Here is a 22,046-nt window from a genome sequence, read left to right on the forward strand (position 1 = left end):
ACCTGAAAACTGATAGGCCTCTTCCAGACCTTGGACAGTGTGACCTGAAAATTGATAGGCCTCTTCCAGACCATGGACAATGACCTGAAAATTAATAGGCCTCTTCCAGACCTTGGACAGTGTGACCTGACAATTGATAGGTCTCTTCCAGACCTTGGACAGTGTGACCTGAAAATTGATAGGCCTCTTCCAGACCTTGGACAGTGACCTAAAAATTGACAGGCCTCCACCATACTTTAACTACATGCCCTCCACACTTTGGTAAAAGGTTAATAAATGGAATTTCTGTGCAGAAATGTAGCTTTTTAGGGGTAATACTAATTTTAATTATGTAATACTTGCCTGTTACTACTGTACTGGTCACCCTTGGGACACAGCATCCCAGAAATGGCAAGCAAAGCAGTAGCAGCAGGTAATTATTACTACTAATAAAACCATTTTTCTTCTTGCAAACAGTGATCTTTTGAAATGAAGAAAGCTTCCTCCTTTTCCAAGTGTAAGTCAAAAAACGTCCAAGTTTGTGATGTAGAAATAATGTTACTGTGGGGAAACCATTATTACTTCCTTCAGTTAATGATGATATTTCAACCCAAACAAATAGGCTTCTTTCTTATCCATAAAGTTTGATCCTGATCTATGATGTTGAAGCAATGTTGCTGTGCATAAACTATATTATTCTATCACTAACAGTGACTCTGACATTTGATTTTTTGATTGCAAAATCAAGAGGCTTTTCTTCACCCCAAGTGCAAGTCATCAACAACAAATGGATACTGTGGATGGTGGATAACTAAAGACATTGTGTTGTAACTATGTCACACAAACCTGTCAAATTAACACTTTGGATGAAACATGTTGTCAAGAGTGAACATAGGTTATACTCACTGAGCTATAGTGATGTTGCAATTTTAAAGAAAAACGTGTTCCTGCAAGATACCTATGCTGCATGGAAAGCAAGCTTTCATACATACATTTAAGTGTTCTGTGAATATAAAGCAGTCAAGATAGAGATTAAGTGTGGGTGTGCACTGCTCCATATGGGCCTCACAGAGTGTTTAGGTCGGTGAAGGGGAGATTCAAAATATGAGCAGGAAAGCAAAGATACAGGGTTGAATTCTGGAACACTGAGTAGTGTTCAACTGTGGCAACGTTTAGATGTTATTTTATGACTTAATGATGACAAAATCATGGAACCAAACTGCGGAGTGAAAATCAGATCATGATACAAGTGTGAAAACTGACTTTGGTGAGTTCCTAATGTAATGCAATGTCAGAACTATACAATTAAAATAAAGCTGAATTACAGGACTTGAATCAGTATCTATTATCTTTTTTCATTTAACATTTTCTCATCACAACAACTAATGTTAGGGTGAATATAAAGTGTGTGCATTACTAGTGTTATATGTCAATAAATGTACTATCATTGGTGCATTTTCCATTTTTTGTCATCATTCTATTAGTGATTATCACCTGTCCCAAACATTCACCCTCCCCTATCTTAAGTATTTGACTAAGCATAGGGAAGTTTGTGACAAACTATTTTTCTTCTTTTAGTCAGACTGCCCCCGACCCCAAAATGAATGCACTTACCCTATGCTCAAGCCATTCTTCTAAATCTGTGATCTATTTTTTTCCCAGTCACTGACCTTGACCTTCAGCCTTTTGACCCAAAGCCAACAGACTGCTTCTTAACTTTAAGTACCACGATAACAGTGAAAGCAGGTTTGGTAGCCATAAATGATGGAGAACAAATGTTATGGTGCAGAAACCATTTTGCTACATTCATTTGCAGTGATCTTGACCTTTGACCTTTCAAGCTCTAAAAACTGGCAGGGTTCTTCCTTGCCTAAAGTACAAGCACTGGCAAAACTTAGTAACTAAACATTTTGGAGAACTAGAATTATTGTGCATAAACCAGTTTTCTTTCTTTCACAGTAACACCAACCTTTGAACTTTTGACCCTGAAATCAATAGTATTATTCCTTATACAAAGAGTTATCATTAGTGTTTTGTAAATTGTTGATGGTCAACAATTCAAGTTATTGTGTAAAAATAATTTCCTTCTTTAAATCTCATTGACCTTCACCTTTGTGTTTTTAAGCCTGAAATGTATAGGAGTTCCTTCTTGCCCCAGGTACAAGCCATCAAGAGTTTGGTACCTATAGATGGCAGACAGCTAAATTTATTGTGTGAAAACCATATAGGTAACAGACAGACGGATAAGATAATATGATAGGTTCCACCTTAAGGAAGGCATTATAAAAATTGGATACATGTAATTTTAGTTATAATGACTATGACCTTGGATCCATTGATTGCAGACTTAATAGGAAGCTGTCCTTTCTTAAGTGTTTTGCAACTATGAGGTTGGTAAAGTGTGATGAAACTCCAGATTTATCATGCGGAACCAAATTGACAATTTTAGCTCTCATTACTTTACCTTTGACCTATGAGAATCAACTAAGGCAAGATGCCACTGAAAATTATATATGAAACTCAACGGTAATTGACTTATTGAGCTGACAACCCCCATCCCCAAATTACAATATTGGCTCCAGTGAACATGACCTTTCACCTCTCAGCCTCTGGATGAATAGAAAGCTACCCATGCCAAAGTGTAGTCTTTTAAGTTTGAAGAAAACCATGCAAAAAAAAACCTTCTAGAAAACTTGACTTGTCATGGAAAAAAAGGAAATGTTTTCCTCATGACCTTGATCTTGGACCTAATGGTTCCATCATCAATAGGTTCTGCTTCTACCCACATTCAAGTCATTTTAGGTTTGAGGGGAAAAAAAACAATGACAGGAAACTAAAGTTACATAGTGTAAATAACTTTGTCCATCATTTGCTATTGCTAACTATAAAAATTCTATATAACACCCTATGATGCCTCAAAACCCATGCAGACAATATCCATTGCTACCTGTAACAACACGTGTCTTGGTTCCATCCAGCAAGGCATTATGGGAGGGAAAAGGCTGCTAAACTGTGTCTAGAAGATCATGAGTGTCTTGGAATCTTACAATGTATACTTAGCCTATTATTACCACTTAACTATGTTGGTTAAACAAGTCCCCAAAATGGATCTGCTGGCGCAAAGGAATTTGAAAGAATTCACAAAAGTCCAATCCTTCCCTCCTTTAAAGGACAAAAAAGTTTTGAGAAATTCCAACATATCAAATCTGGTAAAAAAATAGTTTCTTAATGTTCAAATTAACATGTTTATATGATAAAATATTTTCTTAATGTTCAAATTAACATGTTTATATGATAAGTGCAGATCAAAAATCTTTCTCATACCATTTGATCTTGACCCTCACATCATGGATAAAAGAGCAATTTAACTCATCTTGGATATCGTCCAGATATATCCACTTGCTCAGTTTGGTTTAATGAATAAATATTCTTTTTAAAAAAATCCCAAATTATTGAACTGGCATCATTCAAGGTTCTGGGTTTGATAAAAATAAATTTATATTTTTTTATATTGTCATGTTCATAAGCAATGTAGATATAATTTAAATTAAAAAGAAAAACAAACCCACAAGTCAAAACCTCTGACCTTTAATCTGAGTCAGAATGGTTGACTATGAACTTGATAATAGAAAAACAAGAAAATGCAAAGTCTGGTCAAAATTCATATGTATATGTAAATGTCACTGTGGTCATGGGCCCAGTAAAACATAAAAATATAAGGTGCGGTAACTGACTTAACCCCAAGATTAAGTAGGTATGGTTTCAAACATGTTTACAAAAGGGTGGATATGCTAGTGGTCAGTTCTACACCAATTTCATTCAGAACTAGTTACATAATATAAGAGGTGTTTCAGTGAAAAACCAATGTCAATGCCAACAATCCTTTAAAAGAAGCAGTGATAAGATTTTTGAGATGAGTTTATCTTGTTGGAGGTTAGATCAGCACCATTTTAATTCAGAACGTGCTGCAAACTGCTGCAACATTACAACACAGTGATTCAACATTAAAACACAGTGATTCAACATTACAACACAGTGATTCAACATTTCAGGTCACATGTCCATATACATGTATTCAACATTTCAGGTCACATGTCCATGTAAAACAACATAATAAGAACAGAGTAAACAGAAACCAGTAATACAAATACATGTTAGATCAAAGTGTACATCATAAACTTTTCCATCTGATGAAGACATATAATGGAAGGTAACCATTTACACAACTTGTCTTGTATTTTTTTTAATATTACTTATGAATATTCATACTCTCAGACTTCACAAGATTTCTTTACTTATAAGACTAGTCAACATCAAAACTTAATTTTTGTTTCTTTGTTTTGTTAGTAATAGATTGGAGTTACAATTTCATTTCAATTAATAGTGAAACTTCTTAATTTTGATGAAATATCTGAATGCCAATTAAGGAATTATAAATTCAGTACAAACTCAGGAACTCACTTCTCCATAATGAACCATATCTGAGAAACAAAGCTTTATATTCACAAATTACTCAATTTGTTTTGGCTGCCTTGTTATCTTAGATCACATTTGTGAATGAGTAAGCTAACTTAAAGTAGTTTAATTATATTACTTAGATAATATTTATAACAATGTTGGAATGATCAATTGAAGTGAGTTGACTTGACAGATGACCACTAGCTCTCAGCAGGTAGGATTTTCATGCCTTTTATCTTTTCTTTATGTGCTGCCTCTTTATTTGATTTGATACAAATGAAGTAATTAACATGATAATACAAAGCAGGTTTACTTTTAATCAAGTGTAACAATTCAACAAATATTTCTGCAAGTCATAGATCAAAACACAGTCATCCTTTAATTCGGTTCTTAAAGAAATATTCACAGACATAGCTATGATGGAAGAATGACATTTTTCATGTCTGAATACAAGAAGGCATATTGCATTTATGATGATTACATTTAATCCAAATAAAAGAAATATGAATTTCATTTGAAAATTGCAATCAGTAATATTTTCACTGATTGAAATTTTGTCAAATATTGTTACATACATTATCCCAATCAGGTTTTTTGGAAAGAAAAGTTAAACAAAAAATGACTTATTAAAAGTTGATAATTTCATGACGTTGATTAAAAAATCCAGGTACTAACCATCATTTTTGACAATGAAATGAGTGATTAATCAAGGATTAATTCACCAATTTTGATTGCAGTTGTCTTTTCTCAAATTAGATCAGTGTAAATCTACTCAGAGCAATCATGTCTCATCAAGTCGTCTTGCCACATGAAACAACCCATGCAAGTCAGAGGATGATTATGTAATTGGCTATATTGCTCGATTTCGTTTACTAGCACAGATGACCTATCTCTAAGACACATGGGTTCCAGTCCTCACTGTACTGCATAAAAGGACCAACTGCGTCATTCAGTCAGCATTAAAACACTTGATATGATGATTCAGGAACCCAGGGTCTTCCATCAAATGAGAAACTGACAGGGAGTAAGAGGGAAAGACTCAAAAGCCATGCATTGCTGGGTTTCATCTCCAAATCAGCAGGCGAAGTGTAAAATCAGTTATATGCTTTGAAAGAGGACTTGTCAGCATAAAACTGCAGTTCTACTTGCTTTTTTCACCTCCTAGTCTGAACCTTGTTAGTATGTTTAACTTTGACTAATAAATATTGATTCAAGTTAAGCAGCTATCCAAATGTTCATTGATCTGATTCATCAACACAGACTTGTTACACACAGGACAAGCTGTTAATCTATCCGAATCTGAGATGGACCAAGATTCCTGTCTCACACTGTTTATACTAGCACTGGGCTGAGACACTTGTCTGGGACTGTCTGAATAAAAATCAGACAAGGATGTCTGTATCAAACTGCTTGACTGTGATGACTCAGAATTATCCAAATGAGAAAATAAAACGGATGTGTCTTTCACATCAACTAAACTTGTCTTAGACTGAGTTGTCTGTTCCTTGTTATTCAGTGTTCTAAATTTCAACTCCTTTTTCTCAAAGCTGTTACTGTCCAGTCCATTAGAAGTCTCTGCTTGAGATTCAATATTAGTTTTCATCCTTTGCTTTCTTTTCTCTTGTTTCTCTCTAATCTTTTCAAATATTTTACCCATTTCTTCATCAGACGAAGAATCGTCCTTGTTTTTATGACTATCCACAGTTGAGATCTTCAATTTCTTTTTCACAGGGCCAGTAACTCCTTCAAATGGAACTGCTATCCTCTTTTTTGGATTGTCTTGCAAATGACCAAGGTTTCGAAGTTTTTCAAGATTCTTAACTTTAGATTTATCACTATTTGAAATATTAAAGTACTTTTCACCCCATACCCGCCGTAATGTGGCTTTGACGTCATCATTATCATCATGACTTTCACTTAAGTTATGTTTAAGGGTTTGATCTTTGCCTGGTAATATGATATGTGAATCGGAGTTATCAGAATCACCTGACTTTTGTTCATTACTTGTTTGAGCTGAAATATTATCAACTCTTTTAAATGTTCCTGAATTTTTTAAATCATCTCTTCCAAATGCCTTAGATTTATCTGTCTTCTGTTTTTTCTTTTCTCCTTCCCGATTTCTTTTATTTTCTTCTAAATTATGTTCAACAGATTCAACATAATTGAAGAGCAACTCATCGTCAGAATCTGATGTTAAATAATCATCTTCAAATTTGAATTTCCTTTCTTGAAAGCTTACGATGTGAGTGGAATTTTTTGGTCCTTTGTCTACAGCATGTTGCTCTGATCTGGAAACTTCAGGCAATGAATTAGACCCACTTAGTGGCCCAGGGGAGGTAATTGGTTTAGTTAATTTTGCTGCTGGTTTCACGTATATGGAGAAATTGTTTCCCTTGAGACCGCTGCTAGTAGAAGCGGTTGCTACTTTGTTTCCACTAAGAATGTTACCATTTCCTATGAATGCTCTAATGTCTCCATTCTTTGCAGAAATACCTGAAATAGAAGATAAAACAAGTGAGAACAAAAAAATAAAAAGCAACAAAATAATCGAATACTCAAACGTACAGCAGGTTCTTCACAGGATAAAATTTTGGTGCAGCATGTAAACAAGAAGAAAATTATGGAAAAAGGGCTGTCATACATACATACATACATGTATGCCTCATATTATCATTTTTGATAGCAACATAGTTTTATGTTTACAATATTTGTTTACGAGGGACTAATCATGAAAATCTAACAAAACAATATAATTTATGATACCTTAGTGGCTATTCATGTGTCCATTTGGCTATACATTACTTTCATTAAGTCAAATGCAGAGGAAAAACTTATATTGTCAAGCAGTCAAGCAGCCTTGGTTAAACTGAATATTACAATATCCTTCACCCTGGGATAAAATGAGCATTTTTTGGGCAAGAAAAATTTATGCGAGTTTCCCAGAATTTTACGTGGAATGTGAAGAAAATCTTTGGTGAATTTTCATGAAAATCACAGTTCCAGATAAGAGGATCATTCTTAGGATTTTCCAACCTCGAGATATATATTTACTTTTAAACAACATGTCTGAATCATAACAGAATGCTGCTTATTCTCACGCTTCCTTTACAAAATAGAGTCACTTGGAGGAACTTATGGTCCCCTGGATACAAAATCTTTCCAGGAATCAACAATAAGTAAATTTCTTCTGTACTTTTATTCTTCATTAGTACTGAGTACTTTAATCATTATAGATATTCTTGAGGTACTCCAGGATAAAAAAATCTGATAACAAAAATTATTATCTTATAAGTTTGAGTCAACACGTTCACAAAATACCTGTAAGTACAGTATAACCTTCAGTATCATGGTCTGACTTTGAACCCAATATAATGGAAACAAAAATGCTTAACCTGTCTTTGACAATGTCAAGATCTACTTACTGGCTAAGTTTTGACAAGCCAATAATATTTTGGGGAAGAAAAGTACTCTTCAGATATATTTGCAAACTGGATTTCATAAAAATCCATTCATACTTATTTATGTTACCATGCTCAAAAGCCTGCATAGCCAATAGCCTGCACACCCATTAGCCTGCATAGCCAATATCATGCACAGCCAATAGCCTGAGACAAAATCTTTAACCTTTAAATCAATGTCAGAGTAGTGGCTGTTAACTTGTTCATTGTACAAATACAAGGTCTGGTTAAAATTAAAATTTGTTTAAGTTACCATGTTTACTAATACTGGTGCAATCAGAGCTAAATGCAATGGATGCATTGCAAATAGCCCCAATCATTATGTGTTCAGCAAGGCCAAAAAGGGAATTCAGGAGATATAAATTTTCTAAATAAAAGATATATAATGCTGGAAAGGTCACTGAAGTATAAAGGTGTATGCCAAATTTATTTAAAACTAAACAATGCCTGGTAAAAAAATTCTTCCAAGAAACAAAGTCATGATGATTTCCAACTAGTGGTCATAACTCCTTTTTGTGACAATGTGGACTCATTCAAAGCCTCATCAAAAGAAATCTGAAAAAAATTGGCTGAAATCCAACAAGCCTTGGTAAAGTAATGCTTCAGAAACTAAAGCCAGGAGGACAGATTTGGGGGTGGGTGGGTGCATAACCACCATAAATGACATACAGAATCTGTATAGCATTGCATTCTACATTTGTTTTTAAGTAAAACAATCCATGGGAAAGTTAAACTGGAAACAAAAATTGGGAAAAATAAGCAAATAGGGGCTATAACTCCTCTAAATATATAATAGAGAAGGCTTGAAATCAAACTCTTTTAGGTCTCATCAGAAAAAAGCTGAATACCAAAATTGGTTTTTCAAAATAAACTTGTGGATAACAAATTATTGATGTCCAGACTGATGATGTCATTACTATAGGGATCTCCCAATTTTGTAGAGTGGGGCCATAACAAAGTGTCAGAATGCAAGCAATGACCTTTAATTTGACTCCAAGGTAAGACCAACTACACCTATTTTATAGTGAAAACTACATATCAATGTGACCATCCATTCAATATCAATGTGACCATCCATTCAATATCAATGTAAACATCCATTCAATATCAATGTGACCATCCATTCAATATCAATGTGCCCATCCATTCAATATCAATGCAACCATCCATTCAATATCAATGTGACCATCCATTCAATATCAATGTGACCATCCATTCAATATCAATGCAACCATCCATTCAATATCAATGTGACCATCCATTCAATATCAATGTGACCATCCATTCAATATCAATCATTCAATATCAATGTGACCATCCATTCAATATCAATGCAACCATCCATTCAATATCAATGTGACCATCCATTCAATATCAATGTGACCATCCATTCAATATCAGTGTGACCACCCATTCAAGAGAAACAGCAATTACAAGATCTTCAATATCAATGTGACCATCCATTCAATATCAATGTAAACATCCATTCAATATCAATGTGACCATCCATTCAATATCAATGCGACCATCCATTCAATATCAATGTGACCATCCATTCAATATCAATGCAACCATCCATTCAATATCAATGTGACCATCCATTCAATATCAATGTGACCATCCATTCAATATCAGTGTGACCACCCATTCAAGAGAAACAGCAATTACAAGATTTTCAATATCAATGTGCCCATCCATTCAATATCAATGTGCCCATCCATTCAATATCAATGTGACCATCCATTCAATATGAATGCGACCATCCATTCAATATCAATGTGAGCATCTCAAAGTGACCATCCATTCAATATCAATGTGACCATCCATTCAAGAGAAACAGCAATTACATGATTTGTAAGATCAATGCTATGACCAGCCATGATGATAATCAGACTGATACCATTTTCATTTAGAATGAAGCAGACATCATAAGTGGTCTTACTCTGAAAATCCCACATCACTACAACCACCCATGTTGGATATACGAAGGGAACCATATTCATTTAGGAACAACTACACCCTTTGATGATTGTACTTGTAAACTTAAATGGCAATCCTCACAGTAGTTTAGGAAGAGTAGTGACAGCAAACTTCCTCCAAGGGACAGGTGGATGCTGGATGCCAGGCACAACAAAACGTATCAAATTTTAGCAAACAAATAAACTATTATGATGAACCAAAAAAATTTAAAAAATTTAAGAACTGCATTTCCATATCTAATAGATTTATCATGTAAATCATGAAAAATATCTCACACCTACCATACTAGTAAAAAGTACACAATGGAAATTGATATTTTAGCCTCTTCATTTAAAAAAAATCAAGTTCATTATTTCATCACATTCAGCAAATTTCTTTTGCAAATTTCTCATCAGAAATCTGTCTCAATTACTGTGTAGATTACAGCACCATACATACCTGCATATAAGTAGAAAAAAACAACAACACAGACTCTGATCTGCCAGTGCATTATGCAACAACAGAGCCTGGTCAATATTGTTGGCAGTGGAACTTGACTTATAGGCAAGTACATTTCAGTATATTATTTTAAAAGAAATAAGTTTTCTCCCTTAATTAACAACAATTTAATGTTCTATAAAACTGGACTATTTTATTTTTATTTTCTGTATTTATTACATGATATCATACAGCTCATTCTTGATTAATAAAATGACATTCATTTATAATCTGTATTTCTATTCCTCTATACTTCTATTCATGTATTAATTGAAATTTTATATTCTGGTGGCACAAAAGCTTGTATGCACACCTCATTGTTTATGTTGCAAACTATTTAAATTCCTTCTTGGACATACTGGTGTAAAAGTTCAAAGCTATGAAAGACAATAACCTTTGCCTGGTTTGGAGCCTTCTTCCTTTTCTCCTCTCTTCTCTCCTTTTTTCTTCCCATAGTTTTCTGGCTCTTTAATTTTGATGAACGTTCCTTGACAACTTCTCTCATGATCCTTCCACCAGATGTCTCTGCTAGATGGTGCCCTGTTCATTGCTCGCCTTACATAGCCAAAGAATGGTGGACGTTTCTGACAGGGACCATTGCAACGCCACCAATGCTGCCGATACTCATCAACTTCATCATGAAAACTGTGGTAAACCTGTTAAATGTGAAATATGACTTAAATCAACTAACAAATCAATCTGTAAATAAATTCACAAAGTGATCAGTGAATCAATAGTGAATGAAGAGATATCTCATGCTTTAAAAGTGACAACAGAAGCCTTCCCCTCATTCTGGTAACCATTACAAAAGATTTCATTTTCTATTGCTGCTGATTGTGTAAAGTTAAATAACACCCTTCATTATACCACCATTCTTGATATAACATGGTACAGCCTTCATTATACCACAATTCCATATATATCATGGTATTACTATGGACCATGGGATTAAAATCATTGTTTTTGAATTTGTTTATCAAATGACAATAAACTGAAGGCCAACAACAATAATCTACATATTATGCGTTTATTTTATTGTTACTTGAAAAAGAAGTGATTATCTAAAAAAGAAGTGGTTATCTAAAATGATTACAATAAATTATACCGTTATTCTGTTTACACACATATAATCATCAATTTTTCAATATTTCTCATTATACTGTGGTTGAGTACATAACAAAGTATGCAGTTATGGACCCCAGCTACTGCATTATTGCTACACACTGGACTGGCAAATGTTTATTCAACCATCCCCCACAACACATATACATGGAATCATCCAATTTTCAATTATTCTTGCTATACCAGTTTGGTACATAACTGGCTGTTATGGACCACAACAGCCATATTCTAATGAGGAAGAACTGTATATCATTACCAGATTAAACTTCTTTCTTGAACTAGCAAACACACACAAAAACGTTACCCCAAATCAAGTCAGATGTAAAATATAGCTATACATTTAAAACAATAGTATTGCAGCAGTTTCAATTCTGCCTAGTACTCGACTGTTCCATAACTGAGTATTGAGAGACTAAAGTTTAACACAACATGGAATCCTAAAGATATGTGCTTGGTGCCTATAAATTAAATGCATTCATTTCCATAATAAATTTTAATTGATCTGAAAAGTGTATTATTTGTACTTCAGAAATATATACATGATTCTCTTGCTAATAAATTACATCCATATCGTACAGTTCAGTTTGTTTATTTTGGGGGAAAGCTTGATTTGGGGGTTCTGAAAACAACAATCATGTTTACATGATTGACTTAGATTTTGATTGGGTATAATACAAGTTTTGTGGCAAAGTGCCCTGCACATACATGCAAATGCCACACCAATTTTCTCAATGGTTAGTTTAAATCCTGTGACTGTGTCATGCTGTACATGCATGATGAACAAAGTGCTGGAAATCACCCAAGTTTATGGAAATTTTATCTCATCTGCTACACCTCCCAAAACCTGCCTTAGTCAGATTCCCCATTTTTTTTATTGACTATGGTTTGCAATTCTGAAAGTAGATTTCACCATTGTGCATTGGGTAAGTCACAAAATCAAATCATGCCATCATCTCAATTTATAACATTTTATAAGGAAATACAGATTTAAAGATGAAGGAGTGAAATGAAACAAACCATTACAGCTTGGATATTTCGTTATACAAATACTTTAAAATTACACTTCTGGAAACATGAACACTGTTTTGTAAAATTTAAGTGAGAAAAAATCCCTTGCTAAATTACATACTATACTGATCCCTCTCTATATAGCCACTCATTATACCAATGCCTCTCTTATAGTGCAGGTATCATCATAAATCCAACTTAAATGATTGAATTTCGCTTTATTACTGCTACTTAATTCATTTCAACTAATTTTAATTCTTAGCCAACATTAAATATCTTCAAGTCTTTACACACCTGACAGCCTTTTTGGAACATCCCTCAGAATAAGGTTGCTCTGACACAGCCTTTTAAGGACATCTCATTGTAAAGTGACAATGACCTAGTCTTGTCTGAACATTTCTCAGTATAAGTTGCCTGTGACACAAACTTGTTGGAAGATCACTCTGTATAAGGTGCCCGTGACAGCCTTCTTGAAACATCACTATGTATAAGATAGCCTTGACAAAGTCTTGTTGATACATCTCTCCGTATAAGGTGGCCTTGACATAACCTTATTGAAATATCCCTTAGTATAAGGTGATACTGACAGTCTTGTTGGAACACTGCTCAGTGTTACATATATTTGATTTAATTTAATTGTTTGCAAGTTTTAAAATCTTTTTATTTTTAATTTCATTATATGTCAAAATAATGTGGTTTTATTTACTGAGAATTTGATACTTTTCCAGAAAATAGTTTGACATTAACTGCTCATTTGTAAATACTTAAAGCTGACCTAGTTTCCGACCTTAATTCAGAAATCCGTGAGAGAAGTAAACAACTTGTTATTTTTATCTTATTCTTAGAGTAAAATTATTGGTTCTTGTCAAGGTCATACTGGGACTATGTGGTTTTATATGTAAATACTTCTCGAAGGTTCTGGAAAGTTGACCCTCATCTGGGAATTTGTTTTGCATTTTGAGTTACTGTATAATCATTGTTTATAGATGTATCTCTCAGTCGGACTTCTTCTGGGACGTAAAGGTATTTCTTTTGTTTTGTCAGTTTGGAGTTATTTTAATGTTTATTTGAACTATCTGAATTCAAAAGGATTAATTCTTTTTCCTGGAAATATATGTGTGCTCATACAGAATTCTTGGACAAAGACATTTTTTAAAATGTTATTGGGAAATTCAAACACTGGATTATTGTTTGTGAATAACACAGAACTGCAGACATTCTAACACCGCAAAGGATACAGCATACATCATCGCCTTCCATCTTGCATTCTTCGTCGGGACTCGAACTTAAATTCATTAGAATATTTCATTATTAAGACTTTTAAAATTTAATTCGTGGATTATACTTGGATTATTTTCGGATTTGATTCTTAAAACCATAAGTTCATATATTTTCATTTTTACAGAGTTTTTCCAGAGAAATAAATTATTTGTTAAATTTTTCAAAGCTTGTTGTTTTTTTCACTCTTTCTTTTGTTACTGTTTATTTGAGTCTAAACACGTAACATAAGACTCAGTATAAAGTGGCCTTGACACAACCTTGTTGTCTCTCTGTACTATGTTGGAATCTCCCTCAGAATAAGGTGGCAAAGACAGTCTTGTTTACCCCCATACCCCCAGTATAAGGCTGTTTTGACACAGCCTTTTTGGAATGTCCCTTAGTATAAGGTGGCAGTGACACAACCTTGTTGGAACATCCCTCTTTATAAGATTACCACTTTTAAAAAGCAGACCATATTTATGGCACCAATGAAAAGCACTGTCATTTAGTGATTTACGAAAGAGCTTAATACATTATGAAGAACTGTGTGAGATTATCAATGATTACTACCAGAATGAAAACAATGATAAGACCATAAAGATGAAAACTGATCAATAACCAAAACAGGAAATTTAGTAAGATCATGATAAATATCAAGTAAAACACACTGCTGTCTTGTTAACTCCATTTATTTTCTTATAATTAAAACATGTTTTAGGCCATTGAGGTTCTTTTCCCAATTGTAAGTACATGTACATGGAATTTTCCATATGTTTGGAAAATGAAGTTTGTCTTCAAAAGAAGCAAAGGACTCTTAATATCAAATAAAAACATTCAACAGTTTTAAATATGCTAACTAACAACAAAACATGTTAGCTAAACCTTGTACTGAGTAAAGCTGTACAATTACAGTAATATTTGTCTGGTCCCTCAAAACCATTACTTCTTAAATCTAAAAGCTGACTAGAAATTATTTTTTTTACCAATCACAATATTCCAATTTTGATATGTCAAATTTCCCAGTCTGGAGTAGCATTTGGTACTGGAACTGTTTATGATGGAATGACAACTAAGACTTAAGATTTACAAAGTGAATAACTTGAGAATAATTATTCATTGCTCTAGCTAACCAGGTTCTGAAGTAAACAGCACCCTGCAATCAACTCTGCTTGCCCCTTCCTAATTTCTGGCCTCTGCTCTGTGTCCCATCTGTACAATTTCATTTGTTAGAATGTCCAGCTGTCTATTAAGTACTGTGTCCCTTTCGAATTGGCATGTTGCCTCTATATCGCAACAGTATGAAGGTTTGAGATAACTTTATGTGCCAGTATGGCACACCAAAACCAATGACTTTCTAGACCTCAAACTGAATGGTTCTGGGTTTGAGTCCTGCAACAGCCAATACTATTTGTCAGCTAGACACCTGATCTAACCAACTTAACCCAGTTATATGGTACCCTAAGTCAGAACTAACATCTGCTGGAAGGCTGACTTGCAGCTTGTTTGACTTCCTATACATATATATATATATATATATATATATATATATATATATATATATATATATATATATATATATATATATATATAAAATTTTGTACTATACACCAAAGGCTGAGATAAGAGCAGATGAGAACAAAACACACAATGTATTCTTACTGTAGGCTTCAGATCCATAGTGCAAAGTACAAAGAGCAAACACTATTCTACAGGACACCACATGCACATTATAGTATGCTAATTTCCTAAGTGTTTGACTTATTCATTCTTGTATAAAAACCTTGAGAAATGGGAAACAAAACCAACTTATGAATTTATTGACTGAAGCAATCATACAATCCACCTCTCCTTCAAAAACTTGCACACAATGGGGTCCAAAAATATAGACCACACCATTGTCTTGGCTGCAAGTTACCCAGTGACAAAAAACTAAGGGATGCTATCCCAAAAGTCATCAAGAAAAATGGGGGGGGGGGTAATGGTTTAATTGATAAATACTTGTTTTATTAGTGCATTAATAATCAAAAGGAGCTTATTCTCATGGAGTTGTTTGCTTTTATGTATAAAAACTATTATGTATTGTTTTTAAGATCAGCATCTTCTGAAAGATCACTGACAACATTTTTCATGAGGTTTCAATAACCAATAAATGTATGCAAAAACATTGTGTATTAATTCATTGGTCTTTGTTGCAGTTAATTCACAACAAAACAATATTGCTTTTTTTTTTCCTTCAAAAGCTATGAGTACGTGTTTCATGCAAAAGCTGACAATATCCAAACTCAATTTTTCTTGTGCTTAATTTTGCTCTGTTAGTGAAATATGTGATACCCTGATTTCATGGCAGCCAATATCAAAACTTGCCATCACTGAGGAAATCTCAATATCAGAATTTTAAGTTCACTACAAACTCTTGGAACTAACTTCTTCATAATAAAATATATCTATGAGTTAGAGCGTCCGACTCGGATGCGGGAGGTCGTGGGTTCGATCCCCAGCCGAGTCATACCAAAGACTTACAAAAATGGTACTAACAGCTGCCTCGCTTGGCGTTCAACATTAAGAGGTTAGTATTAGGACTGGTCAGCCTGGTGTCAGGATAATGTGACTGGGTGGGACATCGTGCTACATGTCTGCGGCATGATGCCCCAGTGCTAGACATCACTATAAACTTCCACATTGCAGACATCATAGCGTTATGACTGAAAAATTGTTAAAGCTACGTTAAAAATCAAAATCACATCACATCACATATCTATGAAACAAAGCTTTTTGTTTACCAAGTAATCATTTCACTGGTTGCCTTGCTCTTTAATCACATTTAATTTAAGGTAGTTTAATTATATTACTTAAATAATGATATTTATAACAGTGATCAAATAATCAATTAAAATGAGTTGACTTGACACATGACCATGACTGCTAGCTATTAGCAGTTAGGATTGACATGCCTTTTAACTTTCCTGTCATTCCACCTCCTTGTTTTATTTGATACAAAATACATAATCAATGTCATAACATAAAGCAGGTCTGCTTTAATTGAAATTAACAACACAAAACTACTTCCATAAGTCAGAGAACAAAACACGGTTGGCACTTATTTAGGTTCTCACAGAAGCACTCGCACGCAACATAGCAGTGATGGCAACCTGATACATTTTCACATTTAAATACCAAAAGGCATAATGCATTTGTGATGATTACACTGAAACAGAACTAAATCAGAGAACAAAAATATATTTACTGGACAAAGTTTTTGTTTCCAGTAATCTATATTCCAGTCATTAAATCATGTTCTAGTACATCTTTTGTTTCCAGTAATCTGTATTCCAATCATTAAATCATGTTCTAGTACATCTTTTGTTTCCAGTAATCTGTATTCCAGTCATTAAATAATGTTCTAGTACTATCTTTTGTTTCCAGTAATCTGTATTCCAATCATTAAATCATGTTCTAGTACATCTTTAGTTTCCAGTAATCTGTATTCCAATCATTAAATCATGTTCTAGTACTATCTTTAGTTTCCAGTAATCTGTATTCCAATCATGTTCTAGTAGATCTTTTGTTTCCAGTAATTTGTATTCCAATCATTAAATCATGTTCTAGTACTATCTTTTGTTTCCAGTAATCTGTATTCCAATCATGTTCTAGTAGATCTTTTGTTTCCAGTAATCTGTATTCCAATCATTAAATCATGTTCTAGTACTATCTTTAGTTTCCAGTAATCTGTATTCCAATCATGTTCTAGTAGATCTTTTGTTTCCAGTAATTTGTATTCCAATCATTAAATCATGTTCTAGTACTATCTTTTGTTTCCAGTAATCTGTATTCCAATCATGTTCTAGTAGATCTTTTGTTTCCAGTAATCTGTATTCCAATCATTAAATCATGTTCTAGTACTATCTTTTGTTTCCAGTAATTTGTATTCCAATCATTAAATCATGTTCTAGTACTATCTTTTGTTTCCAGTAATCTGTAATCCAATCATGTTCTAGTAGATCTTTTGTTTCCAGTAATCTGTATTCCAATCATTAAATCATGTTCTAGTACTATCTTTTGTTTCCAGTAATCTGTATTCCAATCATGTTCTAGTAGATCTTTTGTTTCCAGTAATCTGTATTCCAATCATTAAATCATGTTCTAGTACTATCTTTTGTTTCCAGTAATCTGTATTCCAATCATTAATCATGTTCTAGTACTATCTTTTGTTTCCAGTAATCTGTATTCCAATAATTAAATTATGTTCTAGTACATGTACTATCTTTTGTTTCCAGTAATCTGTATTCCAATCATTGAATCATGTTCTAGTACATCTTTCGTTTCCAGTAATCTGTATTCCAATCATTAAATCATGTTCTAGTACTATCTTTTGTTTCCAGTAATCTGTATTCCAATCATTAAATCATGTTCTAGTACTATTTTTTGTTTCCAGTAATCTGTATTCCAATCATTAAATCATGTTCTAGTACTATCTTTGTTTCCAGTAATCTGTATTCCAATCATTAAATCATGTTCTAATACATCTTTTTCTTCATCCCAGGCACATTATTGTACACATAGTACACATATGCATACAAACAAACACATACACATACCAGCAGGTATGCACATATCAATACACAAGTAATGCCACACACATTAAGGGGCCCAGAGTGGCCGAATGGTCTAAAGCGCTCTCTGTTATGGATCACTGCCATCTCGCCTCTGTCTGCGTGGGTTCGAGTCTCAGATTCTGCCAATGTGGGTATGTGAGAAAGCTTGCCAGTAGCTTCTCGAGGGTCGGTGGTTCTTTCCGGGGATTTTCCGGGTTCTTCCTCCACCATTAATACTGGCCGCCATGTATAGCCTCTCATGTGCTGAAAAATGGCATCAAACCCTACAACAACAACAACCACACACATAAACAATAAATTCACACGATGACCCCCCCCCCATGACTTAGCACTGCAAGGACAATGTAAGTGGTTAGGCTACATGTATATAGAAACATTCTAATTGATCATAAATGTCCATCTGGAGAAGCCAGGTAAAAATGGAGTCAGCCTTGGAAACCATCATGGAAAACAGACATGCATTTTTAACATATCGATGCATGAAAACATTATCAACATGTAGATACAGTGGCAAATGGAGATAATAACCAGTTTTAAAAAAGTTATTTCCATGTACAGCTTGTGTGGTCATAATACATTCCTGACAAGGTCCAGTTTAAATTCTTAATATGAGACATAATTCATGATTAAATCTAGTTATAAATATATAATTTCAACTGTTAAATAAATATTGAACTTATTAACATTAACAGATTCTCTTTTATTTATTATGACTAGCAAAAATTCTCTTTTTAGCCCATTCAATTGTATGGATATTTGTGATCACTCTTAAGCCACTATACAAAACTTATATTCTTGGACACACCCTTCAAAAATGAGACACATTATCTGAAAGTTTTCCAATGTTATTGAGAAAATTATTTGTTGGCAGAAATACTTTTCTGAAACTTCATATTAGGACACATGGTTCTTAGTTAAATTATCAAATTCTGGTTGGTTCCTGATTATTGCAAATGAGCTTTTCTTGTAAATTCTTTTACAGCCCTTTTTATCCATTTTTAGTAGAAAAACTGGTGGTTGTACAAATGGATACTGATATCAAATTTACTGCAGATTTTATGATATTAAAAAGCTCCTGAAATTCTAAGAAATTTACATAGAACCATCCCATTACAAAATATATTAAAACTGATCCATGAACCACCTTTCTGTAAAGCGTCGTTTATAAAGAAAACTCCTTTTTCATGTAAGTGTTTGAAGCTAGAATTTCCAAAAATGATATCAGGATTCATCCACATCTATGTTTCAAGAAATCTTGTTTTCAACAGTAACTTAACATAAAACTGTTTGCTGAACAGACATTCAAAAGTTATGCAGAAAGTTGTTAACTCTGATAGAAAATCTATTCCAAATAGGACATTTTTTTCTATGTTTGGGGGAAGAACAAATAAAATGTTGGCTCAAGAGTACCCATTCTTCCGATCCAAGCTATCTTAATTGCATTCACCAACATACTGATATCAACCATTTTCAGGACACCCTGATAATAATCTTTATTAGTCACTTTTCTTTTAATTTTTGACTCTTGCCTCACTTCAACAAAGGGGGCAACAAGTGTCCAAGTGGTCTAAAGCACTCACCATTATGGATCACTGCCACATCACCTCTGTCTATGTGGGTTCAAGTCTCTGGTTCAGCCCCAATGTGGGTACATGAAAAAGCTTGTCATTTGCTTCCTGTGGGGTGGTGGTTCTTTATGGGGTTTTCCCAGGTTCTTCCTCCACCAATTTTACTGGCCACAATCTATAGCCTATCCTGTGCTGAAAAGTGGCATTAAACCCCATAACAACAACAACAACAACTTCAACAAACTAATACAAAACAGACTCATTTCTGGATTACACAACAAGGGCAATCTGGTAAAATAGTACACGAGTAAGTTATGATAACGAAAAACTTTTTATAACTCAGTTTTACCAAATGGGGGTAGCAGTATCTTTGACCACTGTAGCAGTAAGCTTTTCATTTCTGTAATTTTGTTATCCTAGTTTTATTTATCCTTAAAGCTTAGCTCTGTGGCATATGCATGCCTTTGTGAATAAAGTCTGATGAATCATAACTTAAATGATTTTCTGAACAAACTTTATAAATAAGTACCTGTTTTACTTCCAAACCAGACTGCTTTAACTCACACACAAAATGGGGTTAAAAAATTAAAACCATATTATAAGCAAGCTTATAGCTTTTTCTAATGAAGTTGTTTATTGTTTGGTATAAACTACATTTATTTTAATGATAACCACCAACCTAAGAAAGATCATTAGAAAACATTACTCAGTATAATCAGACAGGTACTTGCAAAAAATGTTGTTTATTATGTCAATGTTTTTTATATATATGCAAATTTGGATATATTCGAGTATTATCACTGATTCACAGCATAACAAGATTACTTTTATACAAAACAATGGAAATTTATACAGTGAAAATAACAAATGTCAATGGTAAAAAAAATAATTGTTCATATAGAACAGTAAAACACTGATGCTGTGCTATCAGTGGAAGTAATAGTGAAAATTTCTGCCCATTCCATATAAGTCAAGATCAACTGCAAATAATATAGACCCTGATCGGTGCAGGAAGGCCAGGGCCTATGCACCTTGTTCTCATGCAAACAGTGTAGACCCTGATCTGTGCAGGAAGGTCAGGGTCTATTCAGATTGTTCTCCTCTAACAATCTGCATATATCAAGATCTAATGGTGCATTATGTGACGGCCATTAGGGTCTATGCAGTTTGCAGATGGATTCAACTTATGAGCAATCATGTGTTGTATTTATCTTCATCCCTTTCATATTTGGACTTTTTTTTATCATGTGGACTAATATCTCATCATACAGAAAGATAATATACGAGATGGGATTATCTTGTTAGCAGCCTGCTTTTATGTCATATCATAATCCACACTATTTACAATAATGCATGATTTAATATTTCAGTTTTATCCATTTATTGAAATCCCCATAAAAATTAAAAAAAGTAAAACATCTTATCCATGAAAGAATATGCAACAGAATCAAAAGTTTTGCGAAGTTAATTAAGGGAAGTAGTCCAGGTATCTTATATTTTTAAAAAAATATAATAAACAAAAGGCCTGATCTTGGGCTTTATAATTGGGTATTTATTTTAGATTTACAGCTGCTTCATTTAAAGTTATTGGGTAATTCAAAGATTTTTTTTTTGTGCACTGTCAAGTTTAGGAATATCCCTGTAATTGAGAAGCAACTCAAGATAAACTGGATCCACATGAGGATAAGAATATATCTTCTGAAACATAATTCTGTTTCTTCCAAAATTCTGAACAACTACTGTTATATAAGATTTTGATCAATAAGGCATTATTTTTCTGATGTCCTTTCTTTTCCACTTTTTATCATTTATCAGTCACTACTTACTGAGATCCCAGTACCAGATTCCTTGTTAATTCTGTACATGTGTTTATGAAACTCAGGGCCATGGCCGTCATGATCCTGAAATAAAAGATAACATTTAACTTTTCAGCTTATGGGGCATAAGATAATGGCATTTGAAAATTTCCAAACCTTAAAAGTGATTTGACAATCACAATTTGAGTTGTATTCACCACGTATCCAGAGTCTGTAAAACTGATATATGGTAGGCCGGAAAACGAATATAGGCTCAAAACTGTCATTCACAACAAAAAATCAGCCTAACAGCCATAAATATTCAAC

General features: G+C 33.7%; 1 protein-coding gene across 3 annotated transcripts in view; it reads right to left on the minus strand.

Annotated features, from left to right (window-relative positions):
• Positions 1–4,734: 4,734 nt before the first annotated feature.
• Positions 4,735–22,046, minus strand: part of LOC149804746 (uncharacterized) — a 32,872-nt gene continuing 15,560 nt past the window's right edge. For all 3 annotated transcript variants that reach the window (XM_089943839.1, XM_089943857.1, XM_089943848.1), the window contains exons 4-6: positions 21,750–21,824; positions 10,747–11,008; positions 4,735–6,930 (exon numbers count right to left, since the gene is read on the minus strand). In XM_089943839.1, coding sequence (XP_089799965.1) covers positions 5,648–6,930; positions 10,747–11,008; positions 21,750–21,824 — 1,620 coding nt within the window. In that variant the 3' untranslated portion in view covers positions 4,735–5,647. The remainder of the gene's footprint in view (positions 6,931–10,746; positions 11,009–21,749; positions 21,825–22,046) is intronic.

This window comes from Sinohyriopsis cumingii, chromosome 2 (assembly GCF_028554795.1).
Source record: "Sinohyriopsis cumingii isolate HCF-2022 chromosome 2, ASM2855479v2, whole genome shotgun sequence".
NCBI lineage: Eukaryota > Metazoa > Mollusca > Bivalvia > Unionida > Unionidae > Sinohyriopsis > Sinohyriopsis cumingii.